Below are 27,323 nucleotides of genomic sequence, written 5' to 3'. Positions count from 1 at the left end.
CAAATATTTCAGATCTTTTTGGTCATTTATACATTTCTTGTCTTGTAATGTCGTGTGCCTTCAGCATAAAAATGTAAACAATCACTTCTAAAAAGGAGGTCAAAGATGTAGTTGATCTGTGGTGCTTTAGGTTCAGAACATACACCTAGCACAATGAAGTCAGGTCAGTCATAAGATCAAAAACAATAAAAACAACACATTAAAAAGCTATTTACTCATCCTTATGAACACAGATATTTACATTCATTGTATGAAAAACAAAAAATATTTTTTTACCTCACTATTCGACAATCCATAGGACCAGAGTTCGCCTTATTTGGGCAAGTTAAGTAAACTATTTCCATTTTACAGAATAATGAGAGACGTAATCTTTCAGATAACTGCTTAAACTTTCAATCAGTTCAGAAGTTTACATAGATTTTAAACCTTGGTCGGTGTCAAAGTCTAAGTAGCTTGGTGTCATTGTACATTAAAAGACCAATTTATTTCCAAACTTTGATGTTTGAGGTGCAAGTTCAATTGTTCCAAATAAAGTTCTTTAGTTTAGTTTAATTCTTTAGTCTTTAAAATACCAGAATGCCCACAATTTTATATCGTTGTCTATCTGATAACGTCATTTTAAAATATTGAATCAGATACTTTGATTCTCTCTAGATACCTTTAAAGCAGTGAGGTACCGAACTCCCCAGTTTCATATGCGCATTCACCGAACAGAAAAGCGGTCCGTGAGAGAAAGAGGGAAAGACGTGCGCCAAATGTCAACAGGCCGGGGAATCGAACCTGTGACAGCCGCGTCGACAACTCCATATATGGGTCGCGAGATTTACCCTTCCGCCATCGCCGCGCCCTTCAGAACTGTTTTGTCGCCATCTAGTGTTTACATTCATGAACTACGGAGATAGAAAGGTGAATTATTACTAAAAACATTAAATAAAATCTGAATTTGACAGCGCTCATATCAAGACACAACTTAGGTTAAATAGCATTGTCAAGGTGTGTCTGTTTTTAGTGTATTACCTATGTCTAGTGGTTGGTGAACTCTCCCCTCCATCTTGGTACGGTCCGTTGCCTAGGTGCTAGTAGAAGCTAGTGTACTCCGCCATGCCTGTCCAAGGCGCTGGGCTTTCTCATCACTGCTAGCCCGAGGTGAGTTAAACATAAACTGTGGTGTGCTGTATGACTTCCTGAAGCACAGAACCAGTCAGTTTCGTGGATAAAATTCCCAGTAATAACATTTAAACTTTAATCAGTAGCCAACAATCAGACTCTGGAATAAGCTGCCGGACCGTTAGCGCCAGCGCGATCTTTGTATGCAGCCTAATAACTTTGGCAACTTTACTACCACGGCGTTGTCGAGTAAAAATCCGCTCATTCGTGCAGTGCCACATGAACCGATTCTTAGTTATGATTCAATACGCGGCGAGTCTTTCTAAAAAGCTCAGAAGACACTGTCCTTCTACTGAAAACATAGTTTGCTCCTCCTTCGGTGTCAGACATTTTGAGAAGAAAGCCATAACAAACGAAGGATCTTTCAGAACTGAGGTAATTCAGGTTTCTCTTAGAAACTATTGATCACTTTACAAAAAAAGATACACAATATTTTCCTGCTAGAAATTCCATTTAAACTTGCACTTGTAAGCTGCTTGAGCTGTAATCGTTGCTATTTATATCAAAAGCTTAATGATTAAAGAAGCAGATCATACATAGATGAACAGGCTGAAGTTTTGCATAGCTTCAGGTGATACAGTGTAGTCAGCTGTCACGGTGCAGCTGAAGTAGGCAGTGCCTGAGGTTGTTACTACAGGTCTTGTCACGATTTAGCCAAATTGTTCTGAGAAATGTTATCTTTTACAGAGCTGCTAGTACGCATGGATTACAGCGACAATGGGACTGATGGAGCTTGAGGTTCTGCTCTTCATTGCCACAAAATGGGACACCATGTAGGAACAGCTGCAGCTTGAAATAAGTATTTTCTCAGCCGAGGAAATGGCTTCACCAAAGTCAACGTTGATGGATCATGGAGAGGTAACTTTGCTTCTGACAGATACATTCTCCATAAAGTGTTGCTTTTCTATAGAAACTCTTTCTCTCTACAGAGTAACATCACATTAAAAGCGTTTCTAATCTGCATTTTCTTCCCCATTGTCTAGCGCATCTACTGGCAGTTTTTCTTCAGCATAAATTGAATGTATTGCAAATATAAGAAAGAAAAATAAAAAATGTTAGTCATACAACTTGCACCAGTGCCTAACATTTGTCAGGATTAGAAGGGCGTTCTCAATTTGCAGCCTTTCAGCCATTTGTTCCAGATGAACATAGACCAGCTGGTGGCACGTGAGACTCGATACTTTGCCTGTGACAATGTGGTGCGTGTTGTAGGAGCCGTAACAACTCCTTTAGCATTCCAAAATTCTGCACGGCTTCTGCTCAAGTTACCAAATTCTGGAACAGGTGTTTGAGTCGCCGTCGTCATAGTCTGAGCATGCAAAAAGATCGGCCTAACTGAGCCAGTTTCTTCATGCAAATTGTAGTTTAGCAAGTCATAATACATGCTTTTGATCTCTTGTGTAGTTAATAAATCAGTCATTTGCCTCCCCTTTCTCTTTAGTTCTTGACGGAGCTGGACCAGATTACCAAGCGGCTTCAGGACGATGGCGTGCCTCCAGAGGCCGGAGCGGCGGAGCGGCAGCAGCATCTATGGCGGCAGCTGCTCGACTCCGAGGCAAAGCTTCAGTCGGTCTCAAAGGAGCTGCAGACCTTACGTACGCAGCAGGCCAATGAAATGAAGGAGGTGAGGCAGTCCAGAGTTGCCCTCGTTTACCAGCTGTAGAAAACGTCACGTTAGCTGGTTTTACTTGAATCGGTTTAAGAATTGTATGTTGTTTGACTCTCAGGTGGAGAGCTACGTAGCTCACATTCGGGCGCTGCTGGAAGAGCGCGAGTGTCTGACTGCAGAGTACGAGAGAGACAACGAAGACCTGAGACACGAACTTCACCAAGTCAAACATCAACAAGGTGCTCTCAGTAAAGCTGTTACTAGCTATTAGTTTTGACATTCATACGGCATCCTCATTATTTGTTGGCACCTCTGGTAAAAGATGTGTAGAAACCTTTAGAGCATTTTAATCAGTCACTTCCGTCCTCACACTGAACAATGCGATATTTCCAGAAAAAAAAAAAAAAAAAGATGTTTCTGTCCCGCCAGGATAAACATAAAGGTGCACATTTGCTAAACTTTAACTGAAACTGGATGCTTTAGTTGGATGACTAACACTCCATGTCAACAAAGGATGATTATGTGGATAAGAATCTCATAAAGATAGCATCTTTAAGTGATGCTATCCAGATCACTTAAAGATCACTTACTAGCTCTTTGGAATATTTGGACATTTTAAACAATCATCTGGCGACCACATCCTAGTTCCCCTAAACAACTTCAAAAAAACATCTATAACTTTATTTCTTTCCCCTCAGTGGAACATTTTCTCGTGTTTATGCCAACTGTAGAGCGTTATTTCGGTGGAGTGTCGTTTCTCGGCATGACGCGACGGAGTCATTGTTTCCTTTTAGAGATCCAGAGCAAGGAGATGGCGGAGATGTTGTCACAGGAAGACCTGGGGGAGATCGGCTTGAGCAGCCCCAGTGAGCAGGTGGCTTATCTGCTGGTGGAGAGGGCCACTCTGCTGGAAAGGCTGGAGGCTGCCGAGGGGAAGCTGGAAAGTCATACCCTCGCCGTTACCGACAGCGACCATCAGGTGAGAGTCCAACAGAGAAGTCACATTTGAAGTGGTCCCACCAACAAGGAATAGATCGGAGAGCTGATCCAGGGAGTTTTGTCTGTTGCAACGAAACATAATCTCAATTCTAAAATATAAATATATATCAGTGTAACATGTAACTACCTCATTCACATGCAGCTTGCATCTGTGTGCATCGTTTTAACAGGAGCACATCCAAATAATGGGAGAGAGTCTCAGGCAGCAGAGGGAGGACTTGAGCAAGACCGTAGATCACATGACGAAGGTGAGGTCATCTTAAGCTCTTCCTTAAGGTCTGGAAGGGAAGAGTAGTGCATTTATTTATTTATTTATTTATTTTCAGCGAATGCACAGAACGGTTCGATCACCATGTGGACATTGGCTTTTTGTTTTGTCGGCAGTGTTCGTCCCAGAGTCCGTGGAAGAAGCTGTTTGGCCTGCGCAGGTCTGCTCAGAGCAAACACAGTATGAGCCCTGTAGGTTTCTACTCCACAGCTCGTACTAATCCTTCTGACTAACGCTGGTGCTGGCTGCGACGAAGGCCGACAGGAGGGCCGACACTGGGGCGTTTAGCAGAGATTTGTTTTTGAAATGTTTCGCACGAGCGTTTGGACGCGTTTTGATATTGTCCGCATGAACGCTGCGGAGCACGCCACCTGATGATGCGGTTTGGTTGTCCAAAGATTAGGAACCGACTTCGCCGTCCACGCGACACCTGACTCGTTGCGGGACTGCTCTGCGCTGCATGTCAGAGCGCTTCGCAAAAGTATTCATGAATTATAAACGTCGTCTAACATTACAACTAGGACTCTGTAATTTTTGGAAGCCGATGTTTTGGTATTATTGTTATGTTTGCTATGACTGAGCCTCATTTTCCTTACTACTGTCTTTCTTTTGCATTATCTTCATCATCGTGTCCCCGGCCCTTTTTCTGAGCTTCAGGTTCTCCATCCCTCAATAGTTAAGGTCGAAAGCAAAATTTTACTTCATTGCAATTAAATTAGAATAGCCTAGCAAATATTGCAACCAATTAGTAATTTGTAGTTGCAACTTTGCACATATTGATTTTTACAGTGATTATTACTATTTCATATATTGTGCAACTCTAATTACAAATACAAAGTTTGAATAGATTTTATTGGGATTTTATGCAGCAAATTGGCATAAAGTAGGACTTACGATATAAATAAAACCTCATATTCCTTCTTCTTCACAAGTGTGTTTTACTTTGTTCTGATCTGTCACATAATATCCAAATAAATATGTAGTAGCTTGTGATTTTTATGTGACAAAATACGTAAAAGTTTAACAGCATGAATGCTTTTGCAAGGCGCTGGGTGTCCCTGCACCAGCTTTGCATTTTTGCCTTTCTTTCTAGTTCTCAAATGAAAAAACAAAACAAAAAAAAAAAAAAACATTAACAGTATTTTAATTTGATCACAAACCCACTGATAGCAAGGAAACCTTTTTGGTCCTCTGAGCAGGAGGATGCTGAATCGACTGCCTCCCCTTGCTCTCCGCAGGTCTGCAGTGATAACGGATCTCAGCCTGAAAGTGCATGATTCTCACAGCTGCATGCTATGTCTCCGGTCTAACTACCCAGTCCACCTTCTTGGTGTTCTCCTTCCGCGCTGACCGTCCCTAAGCTTGGTCGTTTTGCGACAGGCCCACAGCGAGGAGATCTCCAGGGAGCGAACTGAGCGGCAGCGGCTGGAGCGGGACCTGGAGGAGGCGTCCAGGAGGCTGGCCATGGCTCACCAAGACATCCGCAGACTCAACAACGAGCTAGACGCGGCTAAGAACAAGAACCAAGATCCAAGTGGTACGTCGAAGACACATACACTCAGTAATCACGAATGTATTTTTAGTACTCGGAATCATTATCACACTGAACCGGAAGCTGCACAACTTTCTGCTTCTCACCTTTTAAGGTGCATTTGTGTGTATTTTTATTTTTATTTTTTTCATTTAAATGTGTATTTCTTATATACATTTTTGGCAGCGTACGAAGATAATGTCGGAAAAGCATTCTTAGTAAGCTTCTGAGTAATGTGGATGTTCTTCAAATCGTAGGATCTGAGCTTGAGGGGACGGTCCAGGAAGTTGAGTACCTGAGGAAGGAAGTGGACAAAATGAAACACAACGGTGAGACGACGTGGCGGGAGTGAACTTTATTTGACCGCTTTGAAACTTTAGCAGACAGAAGTGCTGAAATTTTTATCCACAAGAAAAATTCCACTCCAAAAATCATGGGTGTTAACCCTTAATATAAAACAGTATTAAAGCTTTATTAATCTGTGCTGCAGTGAGACCATGACATGTTTTCATGTTATTTTGTTGTAGAGTGGGAGTTGTGATGGGTTTCACAGTAGCACAGCCTCGCACTGTTGCCTTGCAAGAAAGACCAGGGTTTGAATCCTGGCCTCAACTCTTCTTTAAGATGATCACAGGCAGGAAGTTGGCTGTTGTTTTGAGCTCAACACCCCCGCCCAGTGGCCTTTTAAAGAACTGCAGCTTGGCTTTTAAAATTGGAAAACAAAACCTCCAGTGAAAAAGGTCAAAAATCTTTTTTGCAGATATGATGAAGCTGCAGCGAGCCAAAGAGCAAAATGACATACTGGATGCAGAGAACAGAGCTCTCAGGGAAAGACTACATGTCATAGAGTCTGAGAAGAAAAATCTTATGGATCAGGTAAATATGTAAAGTGTTTTGGTTTTTTTTCTATAAATGAAAATACAAAGAGTCTTCCTGTAGTTAAGTTATTTTTTTGTTTGTTTGTTTTTTTTTTTTTTTTGTCCAGATGACAAAATCTAATACAGAAAAAGAAGACTTGGAGAACAAAGGTACCGAATCTGAAAACTGCCTCTCCGCTGTGTCGACCCAAGAGAAGGATCCGATTCATAAACGGTAACGACGTGAACTCATCGAAAACGACACTTTGCAAAGCAGCAACATTTCCTTCTTCGAGGCTCTAACAGGCCCGCGTCACCGCTGTTCCCCCGCTAGGTGTCAGGAAGCGGTGGAAGACGGACTTGTGCAGGTGAGAGAGCTGCAGCGGCAGCTCCAGAGGCTACGCAAGGAGCAGGAGGAGCTGGAGGAGAGGAATGAGGAGCTGGAGGCCCTGCTGGGGGAGGCCCAGAACGCCAGCAAGGAGGAGAGGCATCGCCACGAGGGAGAGGTGGAGGGGCTGCACAGGAGGGTACGGGGAAAAGAGCTGTGACGGCATTTAATATTTAACAGGAAGAAATAAACGATTGGTTGGATTAATTGAGAAGGATCGATTATCGAAGTAGTCGTCAGCTGATTTAGCAATCGATTAATCGTTAACTGACGTGTACAGACTAAAAAAAAAAAAAGGCCATTTTCTGAAAAAGCTGCATATCCAGAGCCTTGTACAGTTTTAGCCAAAAACTGTACAAAAAAGTAAATATACATATATATTTTTTGCATCTAAGATTTAAACATTTTTGTAAATGTGTTTTCTTCAACGTTCCTGAAGTGGTTTTGGCATTGCCAAATTAACTAAAGAAATTCTATAGTGTTATTGCATTTTAAGCAGTAAAATGTTCATTTTCTTATTTAAAAACTGAATTATTTGTTGATTTTCATCTTTTAGTGTGTTTCTAACGTTGCATAAACCATGCTCAAGTGGTCAAATGAAAAATCTGCACAACGTGCCATTTCTTTTTTTAATTTTATTTGACTGATTGACAAGTAAAGATCATTAGCTGGAGCCCTAGAAAGAAGCGATGCATTTAATTACTTTACTATCAGATTTATATACGACGTATTTCGGGAAAAGTAGCTGGTGATGTTAAAGTAGATGAAAGCTCGAAGGGGAAATAAATGTGTCCACTAAAACCCTCTGACCTCTGAATTTAACCATGTAGATCAGAAACCTGGAGGCGGAGCTCAGAAAGCATGACGCTCAGGAGAAAGCACCGAGAAACGGCGACGAGGCGAAGGCCACCGAGTCCTACCTGCACGTCGTAAGAATTCACTTTTGTTATTATGCGGCGACACAGCAGACTGTCTCAAAGCCGGTGACAAAAAACTTGTTGTTGTAATATTTACGGAAACTAAATGTCGACCAATCGGACATGCACGTTCGTCTCCCCTGTGTATGAAGCACCTGAGGGACAGCTCCCAGGAGAGGATGTCCCTGCTGGAGGCCCGGCTGACTGAGGAGAAGGAGTGGAGGAAACAGCTGGAGTTGGATCTTACTGCTGCTCAGGCTGCCCTCAAGAAAGATAAAGAGGTAAAGATCTCACACATGCCGTCTGCGAGACCAAACAGCCAATCAACCTTTGCATGACTTTCTGAAAATCAGCTCATAAGTTTAAAAAAGAAAGAAAAAAAATGTACGTTGCATTGGTTTTAGGTGCACTATGCTGTTTAAGGTTACTAGTAATAGGAACTTCTGTTTTACCTACAGATATGAACACATCTTTTCCCAACTGCCTTTTAGAAACCGGCTCAGTATTTATTCCTCCGGTTTTTTTTTTTTTTTTCCTTTTTCCCCCCTCCGACGCTACAGGCTTTGCAGATAGGCGAGCGAGAGCTGAAGAAACTGAGACTCGAGGTCAGCGGTCTTCAGACCGAATGCCAGCAGGGGAAAACGCTCATCAAAAGCCTGACCCAGGTCAAGGGAGAGAAGGCCGTTCTAGAAGAAAAGGTTCGTCCGCTTCCCGGCTTTGAGATGGAAATAAACAGGACTCCAGTTTTGCTTAAATGCCTTAATATATTCCTTTGACATTTCCAAGTTCTGTTAAATTACTCTTTTATTTAATAGACCAACATAAAGTAGTACATCATCGTGAAGTAGAGAAAAAATATTATAAATTACTTTGATAATTTTATTTATTTATTTTTGTACTATTAAGATCTGTGTAAAATTGTAATGTTCATTTCTATTAATTTCCCCCCCGAGTCACTACGAACATATTTTGCAAGTCATTTGGGGCTTTCCACACCAGGAAACTAAAACCTTTGGCCCGTTCTTTGCTGCATTCAAGTTCAAACGCACAAAGTGTGCAGCGTGATTATTTTACGCCATATTTTACGTGAGTGAGAGTTTCTCTCATCTTGATGTTTCTGGCCCTTTCAAGGTGGCCCAGATGGAGCGCGCCCACAGCAGACTCCAGAGTCAGCTGGAGCGCCACCAGGACAGTAACCAGACTCAGACAAAAACGATGGAAAACAGACTCCAGGCTGATCAGACGCAGAAGCAGGTCGACAGCCTTCGCGTCGAGCTCAGCAGCCTGCAGTCTTCACATGACAGTCTGAGGTAGGAAGCTCAAGAACACGAACGTCATCAGCTCCTAACCGTATGGTGCGACTGGAACATTTGAATTGAAAATAGCTGTGTCTGGGCAGGAGCTGCAGCCCTGCTGCAAAATAGTAATCTATTTTTTTTTTTTGCATAGCCAGCGGAGAGATAAGACGGTGATATTGGCGCTTACTTGGTTTGCATACATATGCATGTTTTTCAGGGAGGAGATGACCTCTGAGCGCCAGAAGACGGCCGAGCTGCAGGCGGAGCTGAGCGGCGCGGTTCACCTGAAGCTCGAGGCCGAAGGGAAAAGAGAGAGAGTGGAGCTGGAGGTCCAGCGGCTCCATAAGCAGCTGCAGTGGCATCAAGAGCAGCTGACCTCTGCGAAGGAGGCGCTTCGTCGCAGCCAGAAGGCTGAAATGGACACAGCTAACGCAGGGTCTGGGCCCGAGTCCGTAGAGAAAGTAAAGGTTGGGGGTTTGGATCAGGTAATTCAGTTGGCAGCTGTAAATCATCTCACATCGTCCAAACGTGGAGAAGATCGGCTTCACTGCTCAGTGAATCGAGTCGAGAAGAAAGCGCGTTTCCTCTTCATGTTTTTCGTTGAAATCAAATATTTGCATACGCCCTTTACTCCTGAAAACAACTGAGAAAAGCCCAGATAATGAATCGACTTCCTACTATTAGGATTATGTTAGTTCATTTTCAACCTTTGAGTTAAATTATGCACCTATTCATGTAGGCCAGTCTCGGATACAAATGGGGTGTTTCAAATTTGTTACTAAAAGGTCAACAAACCTGACTCGGTTACACCGGCTCTGTCAGGAGGAATGGGCCAATATTCCAGCAAGCTACAGTGAGAAGCTTGTCGAGGGGAAACCTCAAATGTCTTGACTCAAATCAAACAGTTCTACCAAATCCTTAGGATATGTTTGCAGACTTCGTATTTTAAAGAATGTAAATAAAAAAAAAAGGAAAAAAAAGTCATTATTCTTTCATTTAGAAAATATTAATACTTTTGGTGATCTCCGCTGGCCTTAAACCTTAAAGGACATGTTTAGTCTGATTTATCGTGAGGAAGTATTTTTGTTTTGTCTTTTTTATGAAGGCCGTATAAATATCTTGTTTCAGCTGCTCTCATGTCTCTCCGTTTTATGTTGATAGCTTTCATCTTTGAAGAAGGAAATAAGCGTCCTGGAGGATAAGCTGGAGGAGGAGCGGCAGCTGGCCTCTCAGCACCAAATGGCTCTTCAGGCTCAGATTAGTGAAGCCCAGGCACATATTAAGGTACACGTCCTCACAACATGTGTCCTAGCAACCGCTTTGTGTTTCTGTAGTTGGAGCTTGACAAAATGAATAAATAAATAAATGTTTGTAAAGATTGGCACAAAGCAGCTGACACACATTTTTTTTTCGAGGCGTTTACTGACCTAATGAGATCAGCACTCAAACATCTTACATGGATGAAAAGTGGCTCAGAGAAAACCAGTAGCACCTAACAAAAAGTACCTCGGCACTGATCAATTTAAAAAATGTTAATGATTCAAAAAAAAAAAAATTAAAAAGACAACTAATTTTTTGCTGTAACCCTGATTCTAAAAATTGCTTATAATTTTTTTCCCACTGAATAAATCTCATCAAATGCCTTTAGAGTGCATTTGTGTTTCTAGATTAAAAGATAAATGAATGTTCAGACTTTTTTTTTTACACATCTTTACATCTCTTTTTAAGTTCATATTTTTATGCATTTTCATGTAATTTTCACCTTTGAGGTTGCAGGAGCTGCACACGTTTCTTGCTCTTTAAGCACTTGACAACCACATGAATGTTTTTATTTAGATAACAAGTTAACACTGAAAAGTAGATTTTTTTTTCAATGATTAGATCCCTTGTTAAAATTACTGGTAACACTTTATTTGAAGGGGGTTGAATAAGACTGTCATGACACTGTCATAAACATGACATAACACCTGTCATGAACATGAATAAGCCTTCATGAATATTTATGACTGTTGTCATAAAGCGTCATTCGGTAAATTAAGACACTTTTAATACAAAGTTGAAATTATTCAAAATGTCTTTGTTATGACAACTTGACATTAACCAGGAAATCATTACTGTTTAAACTTTACCTTTACTAACAAAGTTACCTAATTTTTAAAGTGCAATCAGTAATACTTTTATAACAAATTTATATCAGTAATGATTTCTTGGTTAATGTCAAGTTGTCAAAACAAAGACATTTTGAATAATGTCAACTTTGTATTAAAAGTGTCATAATTTACCGAATGACGCTTTATGACAACAGTCATAAATATTCATGAAGGCTTATTCATGTTCATGACATGTGTTTATAACAGTGTCATGTCAGTCTTATTCAACCCCCTTCAAATAAAGTGTTACCTAATTACTCTTATGGTCCAGCTGCAAAGCGCGTGACACATATACGTGGCCGTCACAGGTTCGAGTTCATGCCCTCCGCCGCATCTCTCCCACCTCTCTCTTAGCCCACTTTTCTGTCAGATACAGGCCACTATAACCGACAAAACCCTTTAAAAAAAACATTAACTGGTTCAATGATTCCTCAGTTTATTTTAGTTTATGGCCTTTGCATCTCTTTAACTTTTTGGATCTTTCAAACTCAAAATGTTGTTTGTTTTTTTTCCCCCATCTTAAGTTGCAAGACTCGCTGCTGAGCCAGAAGGCGGAGGAGGCGAAGCAGATGAAGCAAGACGTGCAGAGGGCCCAGAGCCTGTTCACCTCGGCCGAGAAGGAGCTGCGCTACGAGAAGGAAAAGAGCCTGGATCTGAAGAGACACAACACTCTGCTGGAGCAGGAAAATCTCAAGGTTGGCGTTCAGTTTCTTCACATTTGGAATTTGCTAACCGGCAAATTGTCGTCTCAGTCACTCTCGCTGGCTGTGAATGCTAATCACAGTAAAGGAGCAAAACTGAAAGTAATTTTTTGACTACCGTAATTTGATTTTGTTGGATATTAACTTCTTGTTTTCACTCATTCTTGTCCAGTCCAACTGAACCAACTCTGGAGAAGGAGAGCTCTTGCTCTCCTCTGAAGGCTCTGTTCTCTTGTGTGTCTCTTCAGCTTGGCGCTGAACTCAAGCAGGCCCAGTCTAAGCAGGCACAGGTGGAGCAGAAACTCCAAACTCGAGACGCCGAGTGCGAACGCCTGCAGCAAAAAGTCCGAGAGTTGGAGCTGCAGCTGATACGCAGCGGCACCAACGGCAGCGCCGCCGCCAGCCTGCAGGAGGAGTTGCAGGCCGAGAGGGCGCGGCTCGTCGCCGCCGATAAGAAGGTCGGTGCTGCTGGCTCATGGACCTGTGGGATGACGGTTCCTTCTTTAGACCGGCTCTGCTCCGTCTGATGGATCTGAGTTTTCCAACATTTTGTTTGTGTGTTTTAGCGAATTCAACCTTCGATTGCAAACACCCCAGAATGCATTTTTGAAATGGGTCAGAAGTTTGGGAAGTCGTTTTTCTTTTTTTTTTTTTTTTTCCCCCCCGCAGGTGTTGGAGCTCCAGCAGCAGCTAAAGAACGCCCAGCACCAGCTACGTGTGGAGGAAGCTCGAGCCGGCGAGAGCAGCCGCCTGGAGAGGGAGAGCAGGGATCTGTTTGACTCTTTGTCGGCCCTCAGGGCCCAGCTGCAGGAGGGCCACATCGCCAGGTGACACAGAGTGGACCACGGCGTTATTTCCCCACCCCCCTCCCCCGACTCGTCGTTTCAAGCCACTCTAGCTTTTTCTTTTGATCATTTTCAGGAAGCTTTTAGAGCAGCGGGAGGAGGAGCTGCAGCAGCAGGTACGCTCGCTTAGGCTGAAGGAAGCTTCCCTCAACAGGACAAACACGGAGCTCAGCCACCGCGTCCAGCAGCTGGACACTCAGCTGTCCATCCTGGACGCTGAGCTCAAGAAGACAAGAGCGGAGGTGAAAAATGCTTCAACGTTACTTTGATTCATTAAGCATTAAACCTTTTATTTCAGTGTATTTATATTATTCTTATTTTTATTTATTTATTTTTTTTTTTTTTGCTGCTCTTCAGGTAAAAACAAGCCAGAAGTCAAACCACAAATTGCAGGAAGAGCTGATTACCAGTCAGCAGGAGTGTGAGAGGCTACAGGAGGAGCTGCAGCGGGTCCTCCTCCAGCTAGATGCACACATCAGGTCATTATCAATATTAGCATGTTGACGAGGATTATGAAATTAAAGGCCTGGATATGCTGAGCTTTACTTGAGGCGGCAAGAATAAAGTTTGTTGTCCAGGACATTTTGTTCATTCATGAGAAACTGAAGCGCGTAACTCCTGGGAAGTCCCAGGAGAGGGAACACATTTCAGATTTGTGCGCCGTGTTTGATTCTCCTGTGTTTCTTCTCCACTGCCACAACGACCAGGAAGTACAACGAAAAGCAAAGCCAGCACAAGACCAAACTGTGTCAGGCCAAGCAGATTTTCCTGAAGGCAACGGCACAGAGAGACTCTACCATCCAGAAACTGGAGAACGATCTGGCGCTGGCCTCCAGTCTCTCCTACAAGGTTTTCATTCCTGCTCAGTGTTTGCTTCTAAAAAGGTTTGATATTTTCCAACATGTCTTTGTCATGATACGCTTGTTTCCCCCCCCCCCCCCCCCCCGTTTTCTTCCCTCTGCCACGCACTGCTTCTAGGAGAAGGAGCGGATCAACGTAGTGATGCTAGAAAACGAGAAGCTGCTGGAGGAGAAGCGGGAGCTGCTGCGGAGGATAAGTGAAGCAGAGGACATGGGCAGCAAAGGCATGAGGACGGCTTCCACTGTCCAGCACAGGTGGCTCAATCAGTTACTACTCCTGAACAGCAGGGGTCACCACAGCGTGACTAACTTCTCTCCACGAAGGCTATTTTGGGTTTCAGTTGTTGTCCAGTTTGGCTCTCTGTGTCATAAATCTCAAAGTTACTTTTGAAAACATTTGCAAAAGGAGTTTGCAGAAGCAGGTTTTTTTTTAAAGTTGAATGTAAGACCCAGAACTGACCACTAGGTGTCACTTTTGTGCATTTGTGAAAGCTTTAAATGACATTTATTGAAAGTGTCATGAAGCGGTGAGGTGGTGAGGATTAAAGCGGAGACCCAGGTGGTGATGAAGATGATGATGGATTTAATGAAGGAAGCTCAACAACGGTCCAGAAACAGGCGGCACGGCAGAGAGTTAGCACACAGCTAATTACCGGTAGCAACTGAAAAACTGAGGCCTGAATAAGACAGCTTAACCAACACAGGACTTTACAGTATGACTGTGATGGCAGGCAGACAAATGACATTCAACAAGGATCCGACAAGAGACAAATACAACAGGTGGGACTAAATACACAGGGAGGGTAATCTAGGAATGAGACACACCTGGGAACCAATCAACGGGGAAGACGCAGAAACAACAGAGACTCAGGACAGAAACTGAACACAGAAAACCTTAAAATAAATACACAGAAACACGGATCATGACAGAAAGTCTTATTTGTCCAGTGGGTTTTGCAAAAGTTTGGGGTCACAAGGTCACAGGATTTAAACTTTCATCAGGTGTTCTTGGACAGAGAAGATTTTTTTTTTTTTGCATTTCTTTTATCTCCAAGTTTGTTTTATTTATCCCATTTGTGTTGATTTTTTTTTTTTTATCCTTTTTTTCCTACAAGAAAAAAAAATACTTTTACATACTTTGATGAAATAATGTATCCACATGTATGGTTGTCATTTATTAATCAGAAATCTGTCCTTGTTATTCAACATCTCAGCGTGTCGGATGTCAGCTGTTAATTAATAATCAAATAATATCCCTCTTAGACGTACCAGGAACAAAGAATAGTTTTTAATCAGTGCCATTGTCTTGTTATTTCATAACTTGTTTTTGAGTGTGGGGATTTTATCTGTTAAAGGGCTAATGTCTTAGAAGTGGAAAACAAACAGCTGCAGGACAGAACCATGAAGCTCTCCAATCAAGTCAGGTCCCTGGAGCGTGCCCTGAGGAACGTTGAGTCGTTCTACAGTATGGAGGTACAAACATGGACAATTTCTTTTTATTATCATTGTGAGCGGACCCTGTTATTATTTTGTCATGTTCTGAAATTGTAGAGAATTTCAAACACCATTTACCGTCGGGTTCACACTAACTGTCATTAACTGTGAAACAGTTATAAAAAAAATTGTGTTTTATTTTTTTTGTTTTTGTTGAAAAAGTTGAAATATGTGTTTTGTTTAACAGACGCTTTCACATATCTAACTTGCAAACTGGTCAATTTTTTTTAACAGAATGCCAAGAGAGCGCTCTCCTCTGACGATTTCACAGAAGGCGTCCTGCATTCATCAGCTCTGAGGTAAACCTGAGAAAAATGTGAATCGCATATCAGTACAAAGATGGAAAAAATATGTTATGTTATGACGATGTAAAACGGGCTGCTCTCTGTTTTGAAAGTGTTCATTTTATAAGTTCCCAGTCAGAAATACAACAAAACGTTATTTGGAAATTCACGGCGTCAGTTTGCGGACTCCACATATTACAGACATAATGATGGAACATGAAATTACAACGTCCTACGTATGTAAATTTTCTCTCATTAACACATCTTCTAACCAAAACTCTTCATGTTGCACAGCCAAGCATGAAGTAGTTCTGTAAAACATCTTTCTAGTGAACGGAAGCAGCTGAAAAACCCTCTTCTCTTCTTATTTAGTTTCAAAAAAGTTGAGTGTGTGTGATTCTTAGTTTCAGCTCCAACACACTTTTTTTTTTTTTCTAGGATGAATAATTTGTAAAGTTTCTGATTAAAAACTTGACGTATCGTGTCAGAAGTGGAATGACGCAGATCAAACCAGCGCTTTGCAGTCAGGAGAAGCTTCAGCTTCAGCTGCAGCTCAGACTGTAGAGAGCAGCTTTCGTCCCGACGACAGGCCGTCCACACTTGCTAATAACAGAAAGTTTGTCATCGATGTCAGTCTGACCTCAGGTCCCTGTGATCATGTGGACATCGTGGACGCGATCCGCCGCGCGACGGTGAGCAAGCACGCGGTGCTGGACGGCACGAGGACTTCCGTCTCTACGCAGCAGCCGTCTGAGCAGGGATACCTGAACCTCACCTCCCCAATGGTCACTCCAGCTTCCACTAAAGGCAGAGAAGAGTCCCCGGATGACAAAGACCAGGGGTGAGAGGCGACGGGAGTTTAGTGATATCACTGCCATACAACGTGATCTGCTTACATAGGGGTCGTATTTGAAAAGCAGATTCTTGTTTGCCTCATATGTACTGTATTTGACCCAGCAGCTTACTGAAAGTGATTTTTTTTTTTTTACAAAGCCTTTATTAATCAAGTATTTTTCAACATACTCTGTTTTTAAAGACAACAGTGTCCATTGGGATTCTATATTAGAAGCCAGCCTGTTTATTTGGAATGCAAACACATGCAAATGGTTTTCTAAAAGTTTATTATGTTACTTTGGTTTGTTTGCCTTTGCACACCAAAGCTTATGAGCATCACTTAAAGTTTGAAAGACTGATACTGTTTGTAATATAGCATTATGGCAAGCACTTCACACCAGTGCTTTTAATGGGAAATACATTTTTATGACAGTTATTTTAATGATTCTAGTTGAATTGAAGCACTTTAACATGTTTTTTTTTTATAAAGATGTTTACATTCAAGATGTTTTAGCGATGCTGTGCAAATTTTGGGATATTAATAACTTTTCCTGGTTCGATTTTGCAGTGTTTTGATGCCTTACGATGCCTAAAGTGTTGGTTACTTTTGTACTTAAAAGGAAAAAAAATATATATAAATTGAGTGAATTTTTTTGCCAGTTTGCAAGTTCTGAATGTTTTACCCATCTTCTAACAGGGGATTATCTGGTACTTTAAACGAAACCAATTCTGTCCTTTTTTTTTCTTCTTCTTGGCCTAATTCAAGTTTTCTCTGGTTGTTTTTTTTTCTCTTTCATTGTTGTCCACATTCAAAAAAAAAAAGTTTCCTCCTGCGGTTTTCAAGCAGCGCAGCGTGGCCACATCTGCGCGATAGTCTTACATGCTTGGCAGTCTGTTTGAAACACTGAACTCCATCAAAACAAGATCCAGTTTGACTCATAGCAAGAGCCAAATCTTTTTTGTCACGACCAGATATAATTACAAAATTCATATTTGTGGATGTTTCCTTCATTGTTTTTTTTTTAAATAATTCAGCGGTCAAGTTGCCTGCATGTAACAGAATAGAAGGTGTGATAGCATGATTTCACGCACGGCTTCCTGTCACACAAAGTCATTGGTGTTTAGTTGTGATGTGACAGAACCGGTGTCATACATTCTGAACTAAACAGAGACGCACTGTGTATTTATATGTACTCAAATTCTGCGAAGGAAACTGCCCTGCCTGTCACAGGATGAACAGAACCGGACGCATTTATTAACACAACTGTAAAGATGTAAAAAAAAAAAAAAAAAAATACTTAAAAATTACTCATAAGCAGCATAATCAGAATAGGAATTAAAAAAAAAAAATCCAACTTGCAATGAAGGAAGTCAACAGTGAAACAATAGTTGATTGTACTCCTAAAGTTCCTTTTTGTCAATGGGATGGATCTTCTTTTATGGCGTTGTTCTAGGTTGGAGTGCACAGAGAGAGAGCTGCGTCGGGTTTGATGCCCTTTTCTGTTTACCCAATAGGATTTAAGTATCAAAAGTTAATGGGAAAAATTTAGATTTATGTTTAACTATCTCTGTGATGTTGCTAGGATACTCAAAGATGACTCATTTACGCTTTTCTGGACGAAAACACAGAGATTTCATTTCCTGTTATTCCAAAACAGTTCATGATGCTGTTAATCCTACAAAGGCTCCCAGAGCTTCTGGAGGAGAAACGGGCCCACAGCATAACAGATCCTCTACCAAACCCAATAGGTAGCATCTGGAGCTTCTCCATGCATTCCTCCATGTTAGCATGAAAACAGCATCTTTAAAACAAGTCTATTTATTTTGGTTGCTATGGATATTCTAAGATGCCACTCTTTGCTTGAGTGATCTTTGGAGTTTTTTTTTTTTTTTTGTATCTTGTATTTTTGTATGTCATTGTAAATCTCGGTCTTTGTGAATCCCAGTGGCTAATAGAAATGGGATTCGGTGGTATGCTATGTTAGCGCACAGTTTGTTTGGTTTTTTTCTTTATGATGAAATGTATATTTTTCTACATTTCTTGGAGATTATGCTACTGCAGTAACGGCTTTATTTTAGTTTTATTTCTCACATCTCCCAGAGTTACCAGTAAATGTGGCTGACACAAACAAATGCCTTCAAATACTAGCTACTACAGGTTTTAATAATCATGAGTGCATCACATTTGTATATATTTTCTAAATGTAAGCCACTATTTTTGTATTAGCTACATTTTTACACAAAAGAATCTGTTATTATTTCCAATGTGCCTGAAACTTTGGGTGTTTCGAATGTGGGATTTTTTTTTTTCTTTTTGAAATTGTGGAAATTGTTTCAACTTTACTTTTCATCGCATTTGTATCAGAATGTTTTTTTTTTTCAAATTTGAAATTATTTTTCTAAAATAAAGATTTAATGAACAAAAAATCTCCGCGTTGTCCCTTTTCAACGTTCAACTTAAGAAACGGACTAATTTATAACAGTCTGTTTATTAAACAAGGTAAAGATACAAAGCTTTTTTTTTTTTTTTTCCTTTTTTTTAAACATTGATAACCTTAGTTAAACTCCTCAGTCTTGGCTGTGCATATTTAGTCGTCTAGAAACCGTATATGAAACCACAATGCAAGACAGGAAAAAAAGTGTAATAAATCTACTGAATATCTTTTTTTCATAGAGAACATGGGTTAAACAGTTATACAGATTACAGCTCAAGAACTCCATGCGGAAAAAAACAAAAAGAACAAAACGAGAATAAAATGCTTACACGACTGAATACTGTCGAACACAATACAGAGTAATGGATGTGGGATGATAAACAGTTAAGGCTTACATGTATAGAACTGATATAAAAGATGAATATTAATAACGTACATGTAGACTAAAAGAATTACAGTAAATTCATACGTGAACTTTTACAAATTCCAAACAGAACATATCGATGGAAACCAAAAAAGTAGGTACTATATGAGTAACATGTTGAATCAACAGTACGGCAACATGTAAATTTGTCCATTATCTCAAGAAAAAAAAAAATAATACAAAATTGAGAGAGTTAGAGAGAGTACATTGAAGAGGCAGGGTCTGTTGTTGGCGTAAATGTCCATTTTTCAGGCCAGTGGCTTGAGTAATAGGTTCTTATTCTTTTTGAAAACATACTATATACTGTATATGTATTTTACATTATTCTCAGTTCCTTCTCCGATTTAACGACGAGCCGCAGCACTGTTGTTTTCTGAAGCGCCCTGAAGAATACAGGGAACCCTACGAGTACCGTTCGGAGGTTACAGTAAAAATACAACAAACAATACCGTGTACAGTAAAAATAATACTAAAGAGAGAGAGAGAGAGAGGAGGAAAAAGCTGAGGATTTACCTCGGCACACACTCGTAATCCTACCGAGTAGGACGTATACTGCAGTTTCTTCAAGATGAGTAAAGCTTATTTTAAAGAGAACTAAAAAAAAAAAAAGAAAAAAAAAAGGGGGGTCGACTAGGTGAGAGTAGCTGTACATTAACTTCACATTTTGGTCCAGTGGTTGGATTTAAAATTACCCACTTCTAAAATAAAATAATAATAATAATAAAAAAAAAACTATTTCAGCTGGAATTTGAGCTGATTTCAAAAAAATATTTACTTTAATTCTGACAAATGTGTCAAAACCTTATAAAAAAAGGAATCGTCAAAGCCTTCATTAGCTGTGTAAGATTGGCTTCTTCTTCAGTTCTCAAAGGTCAAGTATGGCACTGATCACTTGCACGAGCATAAAAATAGAGTGCGTCAGTGAGTGTGTGCGCGTGTGTGTGTGAAAAAGGGGTGCTGGAAATGGGTACACAAATGCGATATTTCCAAAAGGTGCCTTTAAATTGAAAAAAAAAAACAAAAAAACAAAATCGAATACGGTTGTCACAGAATTTGAGAGAGCTAAAACAAGAAAAATATATTCCATTTAATGTTTCTCCATTTCTGCCAATAACTCCACGTCCTAATACAATCATCTGAATTGTCATCGACCGATTGCCTGTCATCAGGTTTGGATGGCCGTGTACTTGTGCAGAAAAAAAAAAATGAAGAGAGCAGCACAGAGCACCGTCATTTGTTTGCACTCCTAGCTGCCAGAAGTAATGCCCCCCGCTGTTTTTTTTTTTTTTGGCATTTTCCTTCCAACTTGATTAAAACAGTTTGTGCCAAAAAGTGCTTTAAGATCATCTTTGGATGTTTTCCAAATACACCCAGCAAATTTCTTTTTTCACCCCTCCACATACATCCTCTCTCAATACTTTAAAAAGGCCAAGTTTTGAAAACCCATTTTATGGAAAAGGGTGTGGGGGGACGGGGGGGACAAAATAATCTAAACTGAAGGGGGTTAAAAAAAAAAAAAAAGTATCTAAAATATATTTAACAGGCCGATGCATCCAACGGTTTACATGATGCTTACCAAAGTGCTTACTGAATCTGACGCAAGACATTCTTTGCCACTCGGACCGCCGGATCAACGTCAAGCCTGTTACATTCACGAAACAACGCTGTGCTCTTATTTGATTTGATTTGTTTATATATATATATATATATATATAATTTTGTTAGGGTTTTTTTTTTTTTTTTTACCGCCAGACAGCCCAGGTGGAGACGGATGGAGGCAGTCCGTTTACTGAATCTTAACGCCGAATGCTTGTGTCAGCTGTCACAACGCTAATGTAAGCCTTATGTAGGTGAACGTGGGGTGCAGGGCCTCCGGACGTCCGGCCCGACCCAGACCGAGAAATCCTGCTGCTGGACGCCCGCCGAGCTCAGATGAGGGAGATCCGGATGGGGATGCTCGGGGACTCGGTCCTCTGCGGCGATTGGTGGCTCACTAGGTGCTCCACAACTGTGTGTTTGGACATGTGCTTCATAAGGTAGGTCTCCTGGAAAAGGTTGGAAAACACACACACACACACACACACACACACACACACACACACACGCGCTTATTATTTTGGAGTTGGATTCGAATAATTTCTCGCCACCTGCGGGCGAGCAACACGAAGCAAACCCAAAAGATGCAGCGTTTCTGTTAGACGTGATCATAGACTTTCATCTGCTGACTCCAGCTGTGCAGGGACATTTTCAACATGTTGTTCAAATTCAATCAGATTTGATATTCAAATTCAGCCCCAAACAGTCAAAACTGCGACAATACTTATTTACAGATTTACTCTTATGTTGTTCTGTGAATATAAATGCAACATCTTACCAGACTGAGTAATCGTGGTAATGACCACGCATCTCCAATATTTATTTCCGCTTATCAAGCCTCTAAAAATTAATTAATGGATACGGACATTTTATAAATAGTTTTTTTTTTTTATTTCTCCTGATATTATCCCATAACAAAGGCATAATGTTACAAATAACACTGAAGGTGAGGTTCATAAGTACTTTTTGGATGTGTTGGAAGTCAGCAGTTTTAAAACTAAAATACAGGTCAATTATTAATTTCTATTTATAGTAACCTGTTGCCACTCTCCAATAAACACCAGGTCTGTAGAGAGTTTTTCCATCCGTCTGCTGCGACATTTGGTCGCCCAGTGTATGTTTACAAAGATTTCTTTGCAAGCTTATCATGTTTATCCTTTATCAGAGCCACTGCTCCATATCTGTTTTAGTGTGAAACAGTAATTTAGCCTTCAGTGATATCATAAAGTGTAAAACTGCTATTTGAATCCAAAACTCTGAACAGAATCTACACCAAAGCAGATTATCTGCTGCCTGTGTGTGTGTGTGTGTTTTTTTTTAAACACAATCACACTGACCAACAACCCAACCACTTTAACTGACATTTAAATCTTTGGACCTGCCATTGTAGCAAAGTCCTTGTTCCTGTTCTCATTCTAAGGGAAAAGGATTACTTGGAAGATCCCTGAGCTCCAAAATGCCACTTCCTCTCTCCCCGCCCGTTCGTCTGAGTAAACGTTAGCGCACGCCGGATTGTTAACGATCACAAACAGGAAACGTGACTTCTCTTTGTCAGAGGAAGCCAGAACATCATCAAATGTCACAATCTTATCAGCACTGAGCTATAAACAGTCTTTGTAAACACGCATTCTGGGGAAAGAAAGGACTTGTGGCTCTCTCTTATTTTTTTTTCTCTCCTCTTTTTCTACTCACTGAGGTGTATGCCCGGCCGCACATGCTGCAGCAGTAGGCCTTAGCGTTTTTGATGGCGTGCGCCGACAAGTGGATCTGCAACGATGCGGAGTCCGAGTAGGCACGGTAGCAGTTGGGACATTTGTACGGCTTGTCTTTGTTGTGCTGCCTCTGGTGAGACTGTAGGGTGGAGGAGAGACAAGGAGAAAGGTTGCTAAGCAGTCCACTTCAAAGGGAACAAGCGTGCAGAGGGAATGAACGCGTTACAATTTGTCGGCCAGCTGTCGCAACCGCGGAGAGAGAGAGCCCCTGGGGAAAACCACACCAGCCATAAAAAAAAGTCCAAACGTTATTTTTTATTTTATCTATTTTTGTTCTTTTTGACTGAATGATTTTTAGGAACTCTAGATTGCACACCAGTTCTTCATTTAGAAATGTTTCACATGTAGAGCTGACGGAGCAGTCAGCGATTGGTCAGGTTCCAAAATGATCGATGAGTTGGACCAAAACTCTAATTAAACTGGGCAAACAAATCATTTTCCTGACATTATAATTTATATTTATCTCTCCAAATGAGTTAAGAAGTAAGAAAGTTTTAAAACTTTTTTTTTTTTTTTAACACTGTTTAATCTTTTCCTCGCCATCCACAGTTGGACCATGTTCAGGTCAAATTAAACACTTGTAGCAACTCCTGCTTTTAGCACAATTAGCTTCTTCAGAATAATAACACCTCTAACATGTGATACTACGGTGACCTGGCGCTCTGCGCTCTGTTCAAGGTGTAATTAAAGACTCACCTGAAGGTTAGACAGCTGAGTAAAAGCTTTTTCACATCCAGGATGAGCACATTTGTAAGGCCGGTCGCCAGTATGGATTCTGGAACAAGTTGAACACAAAACATTGTAAAGATGAAAACAACAGCAGCTAACCCATCAGAGTGATTCCTAAACCTAAAGTCACGCGGGCCTGTTTTAGTGGCTTCCCTGCTTCCATATTTCAAATATCAGTCACTGCAAAAGTGGTATGTTGATAAACGACCCCTAAACAGAAAATTAAAATGTGTCTAAACAGGTCAAAGTCAATTTGCACCAGATTTTCCTCTCTAGAACCCCACATGTCTCATTTTGTGGAAGAGTTACAAACATAAATGTGATTAAAAAAACAAAAACAAACAAAAAAAAACAGACTGAGCCGCAGTAAGATCAAAATCCACCCGCCGGTATTCCTGAGGTTTTTACTTGGAACGTTCTGGGTTCTCCTTTCTAAACGTGGTGTGCGCAAAAAGAAGGACCTGAAACTGGCCTGTGTCACTTTAAATGCAAAAGATTGTGATCCACGAAAACAAAATGGACGGGAGAATGCGCGGCCCCCCCTCACGCAAACTCTGACCCACACGTACCCTGGTTTTGGAAGTACTTCAGGAAGTAACGCGTTTCCAGGGATCTCGGCGATTTACTGGCCCGTGACGATGACCGATGTGACGATTTAGACTCCCTAGAGGATTGGTCCTGGTTCTAAGTGCTGAACTGGGTCCAGTATCTAGAGTAACATGTAAGCCTACACGGTAATAATTTCAAGTTGTATTTTTAATTCATGCAGGTCTTACGTTTAAATCAGAAAGGTATTAAACATGAAGGTATTGAATTTAACAGAAACTTACAGAAACCCTGCAAAAGCTACAAGAACATGTTCCTAAAACTTCGATCTATTTCGAGGTCCGTCTCTCGCGCAAAGTCGAGACTTGATGCGACTGATTTTCCTGCGTTAAACTTATCAGCTTCACGGGGGCTGTGGTGACGCAACCTCCTCGACCCGGACGTCACAGGTTTGATTCCCGGCCTTTTCCGCATGTCTTCCCCCCCCTTCTCCTACTTTCCTGTGTAGCTACTCTCAAATAAGACATTTCTACACATGAGGCCTGCTGGATCCGACCAGCCCATCGCCATCCGATGCTTGTGTAAACAGTGGTCTGAACCTGGTGTGCTGCTGCAGGTGCGACAGCTGGCGGAACGAGTTCTCGCAGTAGGAGCAGTGGTAGGGTTTGATCCCCAGGTGGATGCGCAGGTGCTGGGAAAGGTAGGAGGCGTTGGCGAATGTCTTGGAGCAGTGGGGACACTTGTGTGGCTTGGCCTCTGTGTGGGACTTGGAATGAATCTGCATCTCTGACTTGGTTAAGAAGGTGAGCGGGCAGACTTTGCATCTTGACGACAGAAAGAAAAAAACGGTAAACCACCAAAAGAATGCTTAGAAGCCCGTAAATAAGAGGTGCGTAGTTACTCTAGATGTCTAACCTGTAGGTTTTGCCCTCTTTAGGTGCCACAGTGACGCAGCCCTGGTCCGCCAGGATGGGGTAGGGCACCACCAGAAGAGGCCCGGTTGTGTTTTCCGCTTTTATCTTCTTCCTCCCCCGAGGTGCCTTGGGCGGGGGGCCCAGGAGTCCGGCCAGTCCGCCCTTCATGTGGTCCATGCCGGGACCGCTCGCCAGTCCGGAGATGATGTTCACAGAAGGAGCCCCGCCCATTCGGTTCTGGCTGCTCGAGGTCGGAGTGGTGGGGGTCAGGGCCTCCGAGGTGCTGTGGTTGTCGGGTCGAGATGAGGGAGCCAGGCCTGGGGGAGGGCGAGAACCGGAGCTGAAATCAGGCCGCTTCACAACCCGTCTCGGCCGCGTTGTCGTCGGGACGGGGCGTACCTGAACGATGGTTGACCCGGCCCGATTGCTCGGTGAGCTGTCTCATGTGCCAGTCCTCCCACAATCCTTTGGCCTTTACCGATGACTTGTCATCCAGATTTCCATCTTAAAGTTGAGAGATAGCGCAACAGCGTTAGACGGCCAGTTTTTACTCTCAATCTGCAAAACTGCTAGTTTTGTTCTATAATAAAAAAGAACCAGAATTAGAAAATTGGATCCCTTGAAAAGTGCTACTACTAACGCAGCGACCGTGCAGCGCCTCAAGAAAGTATTCCCACCCCAGTACTTATACATAATATATTTAATGGACAACAAATGCAAACCAAGTTTTTTTTTTCTTTTTCTTAAGTATTTTTAGAACTATATGTCTCAAGAAATGACCAGTATGTTTGCTAGGCACCAGAATATATATAAATTATTATTTTTTTATTATTTACACTTCAGACAAGCAGAACAACAAAAGTGAAAACTACCTGGCCCAGAGCCGGAGGCGGGACGAGCGTGCAGAGCGATGTCTGACTGCCCGGAGCCCTGCGGCTGCGAGTGGTGGGCCGGCACCTGCTGCGACTGAGGCTTTGGGACCGGCATGCCGTGCGGAGCGCCGCCGTCCGGCGACGAGGTGGGCACCAGCAGCGGCTGCTGGGACGCGTTGGAGGTAGGCGGCAGGTGCAGCGGTCTAATCTTCTCCGCCATCAGCTGCTCCTTGATCTTGTTAATGAGGACCAGGTTATCCAGCTGAAAGGGTTAACGGGTCATGCTCAACAGAAAACGGCCACCGTGTGTGAATGCCGTTCGTGGGCCCCCCCGCAAAAACAAATTAAATACAAGTGTGAACTAAAGAGCTTCATTTCTACTACAGATACTTCAGTGCCCTGTGAGAGTTTCACAACCCGGGGATCAGTTATTCGGTGAAGGCTGGAAATGACATTCACACACGGACACAAATACGGCAATCAGGCTGGGAAAGCTGCCGTTGTGACGTGTCGTGGATGGACTTACCTGGCCAGGCATGGAGGGAGGCGGTGGCCAAAAATAGGGGTTGTTAAATCGAGGCTCTGCCATCCTGAAACAAGTGACACACAGCCATGGTCAGAAGTGGTACTCGGCGAGCTGCTGAATCACCAGGATGATCACAAAAGCACAACATGCGGGCAGAGGGGTCTGAAGCTGAACTCCAAACACGCAAAAACTACCTCACCAGCCAAAAGCATGCATGTCTATGCTGAACGACATTACTTGCTTGTAATGTACAGAAGAAAAATGCAATTATTACAAGATAATGTAATGGGAATCACAGCCCTACATTTACCCCCTTACCCATTCCATCCGTTTTGATAAACCATTACTTTTTAAAAAGCTTAGTAAAATGCCACATGCTGCTACACCCAGATGTGATTACTGGCACATCTGTACTACCAACAAATCACTTTTAAATAGAACCCATTGTGATGGCTGCACCACACAAAGCCAGAGTCCTTAGGTCACTCTGGCTGCATGCTCAGGGTTATTGTCCATCTGGAAGACCAATCTGCACCACAAGCTTTAACTTCCTGGCTCTTGTCTGTAGATGTTGCTTCATTATTTCTACATAATGTTTTTTTTATTTTTTTTTGGTCATGACCTATTTAATTAAATATATCAGTTTCTAAAACAACAAAGCATCGCCACATCATGATTCTGCCACCCACATACTTCACAGTAAGGATGTTACAGACATCCCCGTTCTTCCTCCAAATGTAACGATGGTGATTACGGCCAAACAGTTTCACTTAAGTTCCATCGGCCCACGAGACATGTGGCCTGATGAAACTAAATGATCTTTTGTGCATTTGTAAATTGTAATCTGGCTTTCCATGTTACTTTTGAAGTAAAGGCTCCTTCTACGGCAGTACAAGACATGTTTCACTGTGGATTGTCCCACCAGCTGCGCATTTTGGACCAAAAAGTATATTAAGTTTTGGGACATGGACATTGTCTCTTACGATGGTTGGGCATAATCCATAATTCTCTTCCTGATATCTTGGCTGATTTTTTTTTCTTACTTTCCCATCCTATCAAACAAAGAAGGCATCCACAGGTATGTCTCATAAGCCTATCAGAATCTTTGAAAGAGTATTCAATTCAAATTCAAATTCAATTCAAAGAAACTTTATTGATCCGAAAGGGAAATGAAGTCATATGGGCATTCCTTCATTATTTCACGGTAAACATCTGATTTTGTAATCTCTGACATATTCTCTCATTATTGCGGCATTGAGAAAATATAAATAAGTTTGGTGATTGTAAGTGACCTAAAGCAGGAGATG

General features: G+C 41.8%; 2 protein-coding genes across 4 annotated transcripts; one reads left to right on the top strand and one right to left on the bottom strand.

Annotated features, from left to right (window-relative positions):
* Positions 1 to 1,778: 1,778 nt before the first annotated feature.
* ccdc30 (coiled-coil domain containing 30) lies at positions 1,779 to 18,629 on the top strand. 2 transcript variants are annotated; one of them, XM_014993546.2, is made up of 27 exons: positions 1,779 to 2,025; positions 2,609 to 2,791; positions 2,895 to 3,015; positions 3,571 to 3,755; positions 3,946 to 4,023; positions 4,160 to 4,234; positions 5,424 to 5,580; positions 5,832 to 5,903; positions 6,335 to 6,450; positions 6,560 to 6,666; positions 6,766 to 6,958; positions 7,650 to 7,748; positions 7,889 to 8,017; positions 8,297 to 8,434; positions 8,868 to 9,046; positions 9,252 to 9,519; positions 10,196 to 10,318; positions 11,709 to 11,879; positions 12,134 to 12,343; positions 12,555 to 12,712; positions 12,807 to 12,972; positions 13,088 to 13,209; positions 13,438 to 13,579; positions 13,709 to 13,845; positions 14,946 to 15,063; positions 15,319 to 15,383; positions 16,003 to 18,629. In XM_014993546.2, exons 1-27 carry the CDS (start codon positions 1,987 to 1,989, stop codon positions 16,211 to 16,213), a joined length of 3,762 nt encoding a protein of 1,253 aa, XP_014849032.2. In that variant the 5' UTR covers positions 1,779 to 1,986; the 3' UTR covers positions 16,214 to 18,629. The 2 variants fall into 2 exon arrangements, with proteins under 2 accessions (XP_014849032.2, XP_014849030.2); XM_014993544.2 differs by having other exon boundaries at positions 4,102 to 4,203.
* Positions 18,630 to 18,672: 43 nt separating this feature from the next.
* On the bottom strand, positions 18,673 to 27,304 carry znf362b (zinc finger protein 362b). 2 transcript variants are annotated; one of them, XM_088007407.1, is made up of 8 exons: positions 26,017 to 27,304; positions 25,491 to 25,752; positions 25,018 to 25,122; positions 24,620 to 24,935; positions 24,304 to 24,528; positions 23,126 to 23,204; positions 22,350 to 22,508; positions 18,673 to 21,106 (listed from the first exon to the last, which is right to left on the bottom strand). In XM_088007407.1, the coding sequence occupies exons 1-8, from the start codon at positions 26,077 to 26,079 to the stop codon at positions 20,990 to 20,992; spliced, it is 1,326 nt and encodes a 441-aa protein (XP_087863533.1). In that variant the 5' UTR covers positions 26,080 to 27,304; the 3' UTR covers positions 18,673 to 20,989. The 2 variants fall into 2 exon arrangements, with proteins under 2 accessions (XP_087863533.1, XP_087863534.1); XM_088007408.1 differs by having other exon boundaries at positions 25,491 to 25,725; positions 26,017 to 27,303.
* Positions 27,305 to 27,323: the final 19 nt, after the last annotated feature.

This window comes from Poecilia mexicana, unplaced genomic scaffold, assembly GCF_051168715.1.
Source record: "Poecilia mexicana isolate PSO_F unplaced genomic scaffold, ASM5116871v1 scaffold_7, whole genome shotgun sequence".
Taxonomy (NCBI): domain Eukaryota; kingdom Metazoa; phylum Chordata; class Actinopteri; order Cyprinodontiformes; family Poeciliidae; genus Poecilia; species Poecilia mexicana.
Note: the sequence above shows the minus strand (reverse complement) of the source record. Positions and strands in the feature narration are given on the sequence as shown.

Bases quoted from the DNA above. Each gene is read 5' to 3' on its own strand.
- ccdc30 (XM_014993544.2), top strand. From the start codon at position 1,987: ATGGCTTCACCAAAGTCAACGTTGATGGATCATGGAGAG. The intron at 2,792-2,894 runs GTGAGGCAGTCC...TTTGACTCTCAG, and splicing joins AGGCCAATGAAATGAAGGAG to GTGGAGAGCTACGTAGCTCA. The intron at 13,210-13,437 runs GTCATTATCAAT...CACAACGACCAG, and splicing joins CAGCTAGATGCACACATCAG to GAAGTACAACGAAAAGCAAA.
- znf362b (XM_088007407.1), bottom strand. From the start codon at position 26,079: ATGGCAGAGCCTCGATTTAACAACCCCTATTTTTGGCCACCGCCTCCC. The intron at 25,753-26,016 runs GTAAGTCCATCC...TAACCCTTTCAG, and splicing joins CTCCCTCCATGCCTGGCCAG to CTGGATAACCTGGTCCTCAT. The intron at 22,509-23,125 runs GTGAGTCTTTAA...TCCACCCTACAG, and splicing joins CTCAGCTGTCTAACCTTCAG to TCTCACCAGAGGCAGCACAA.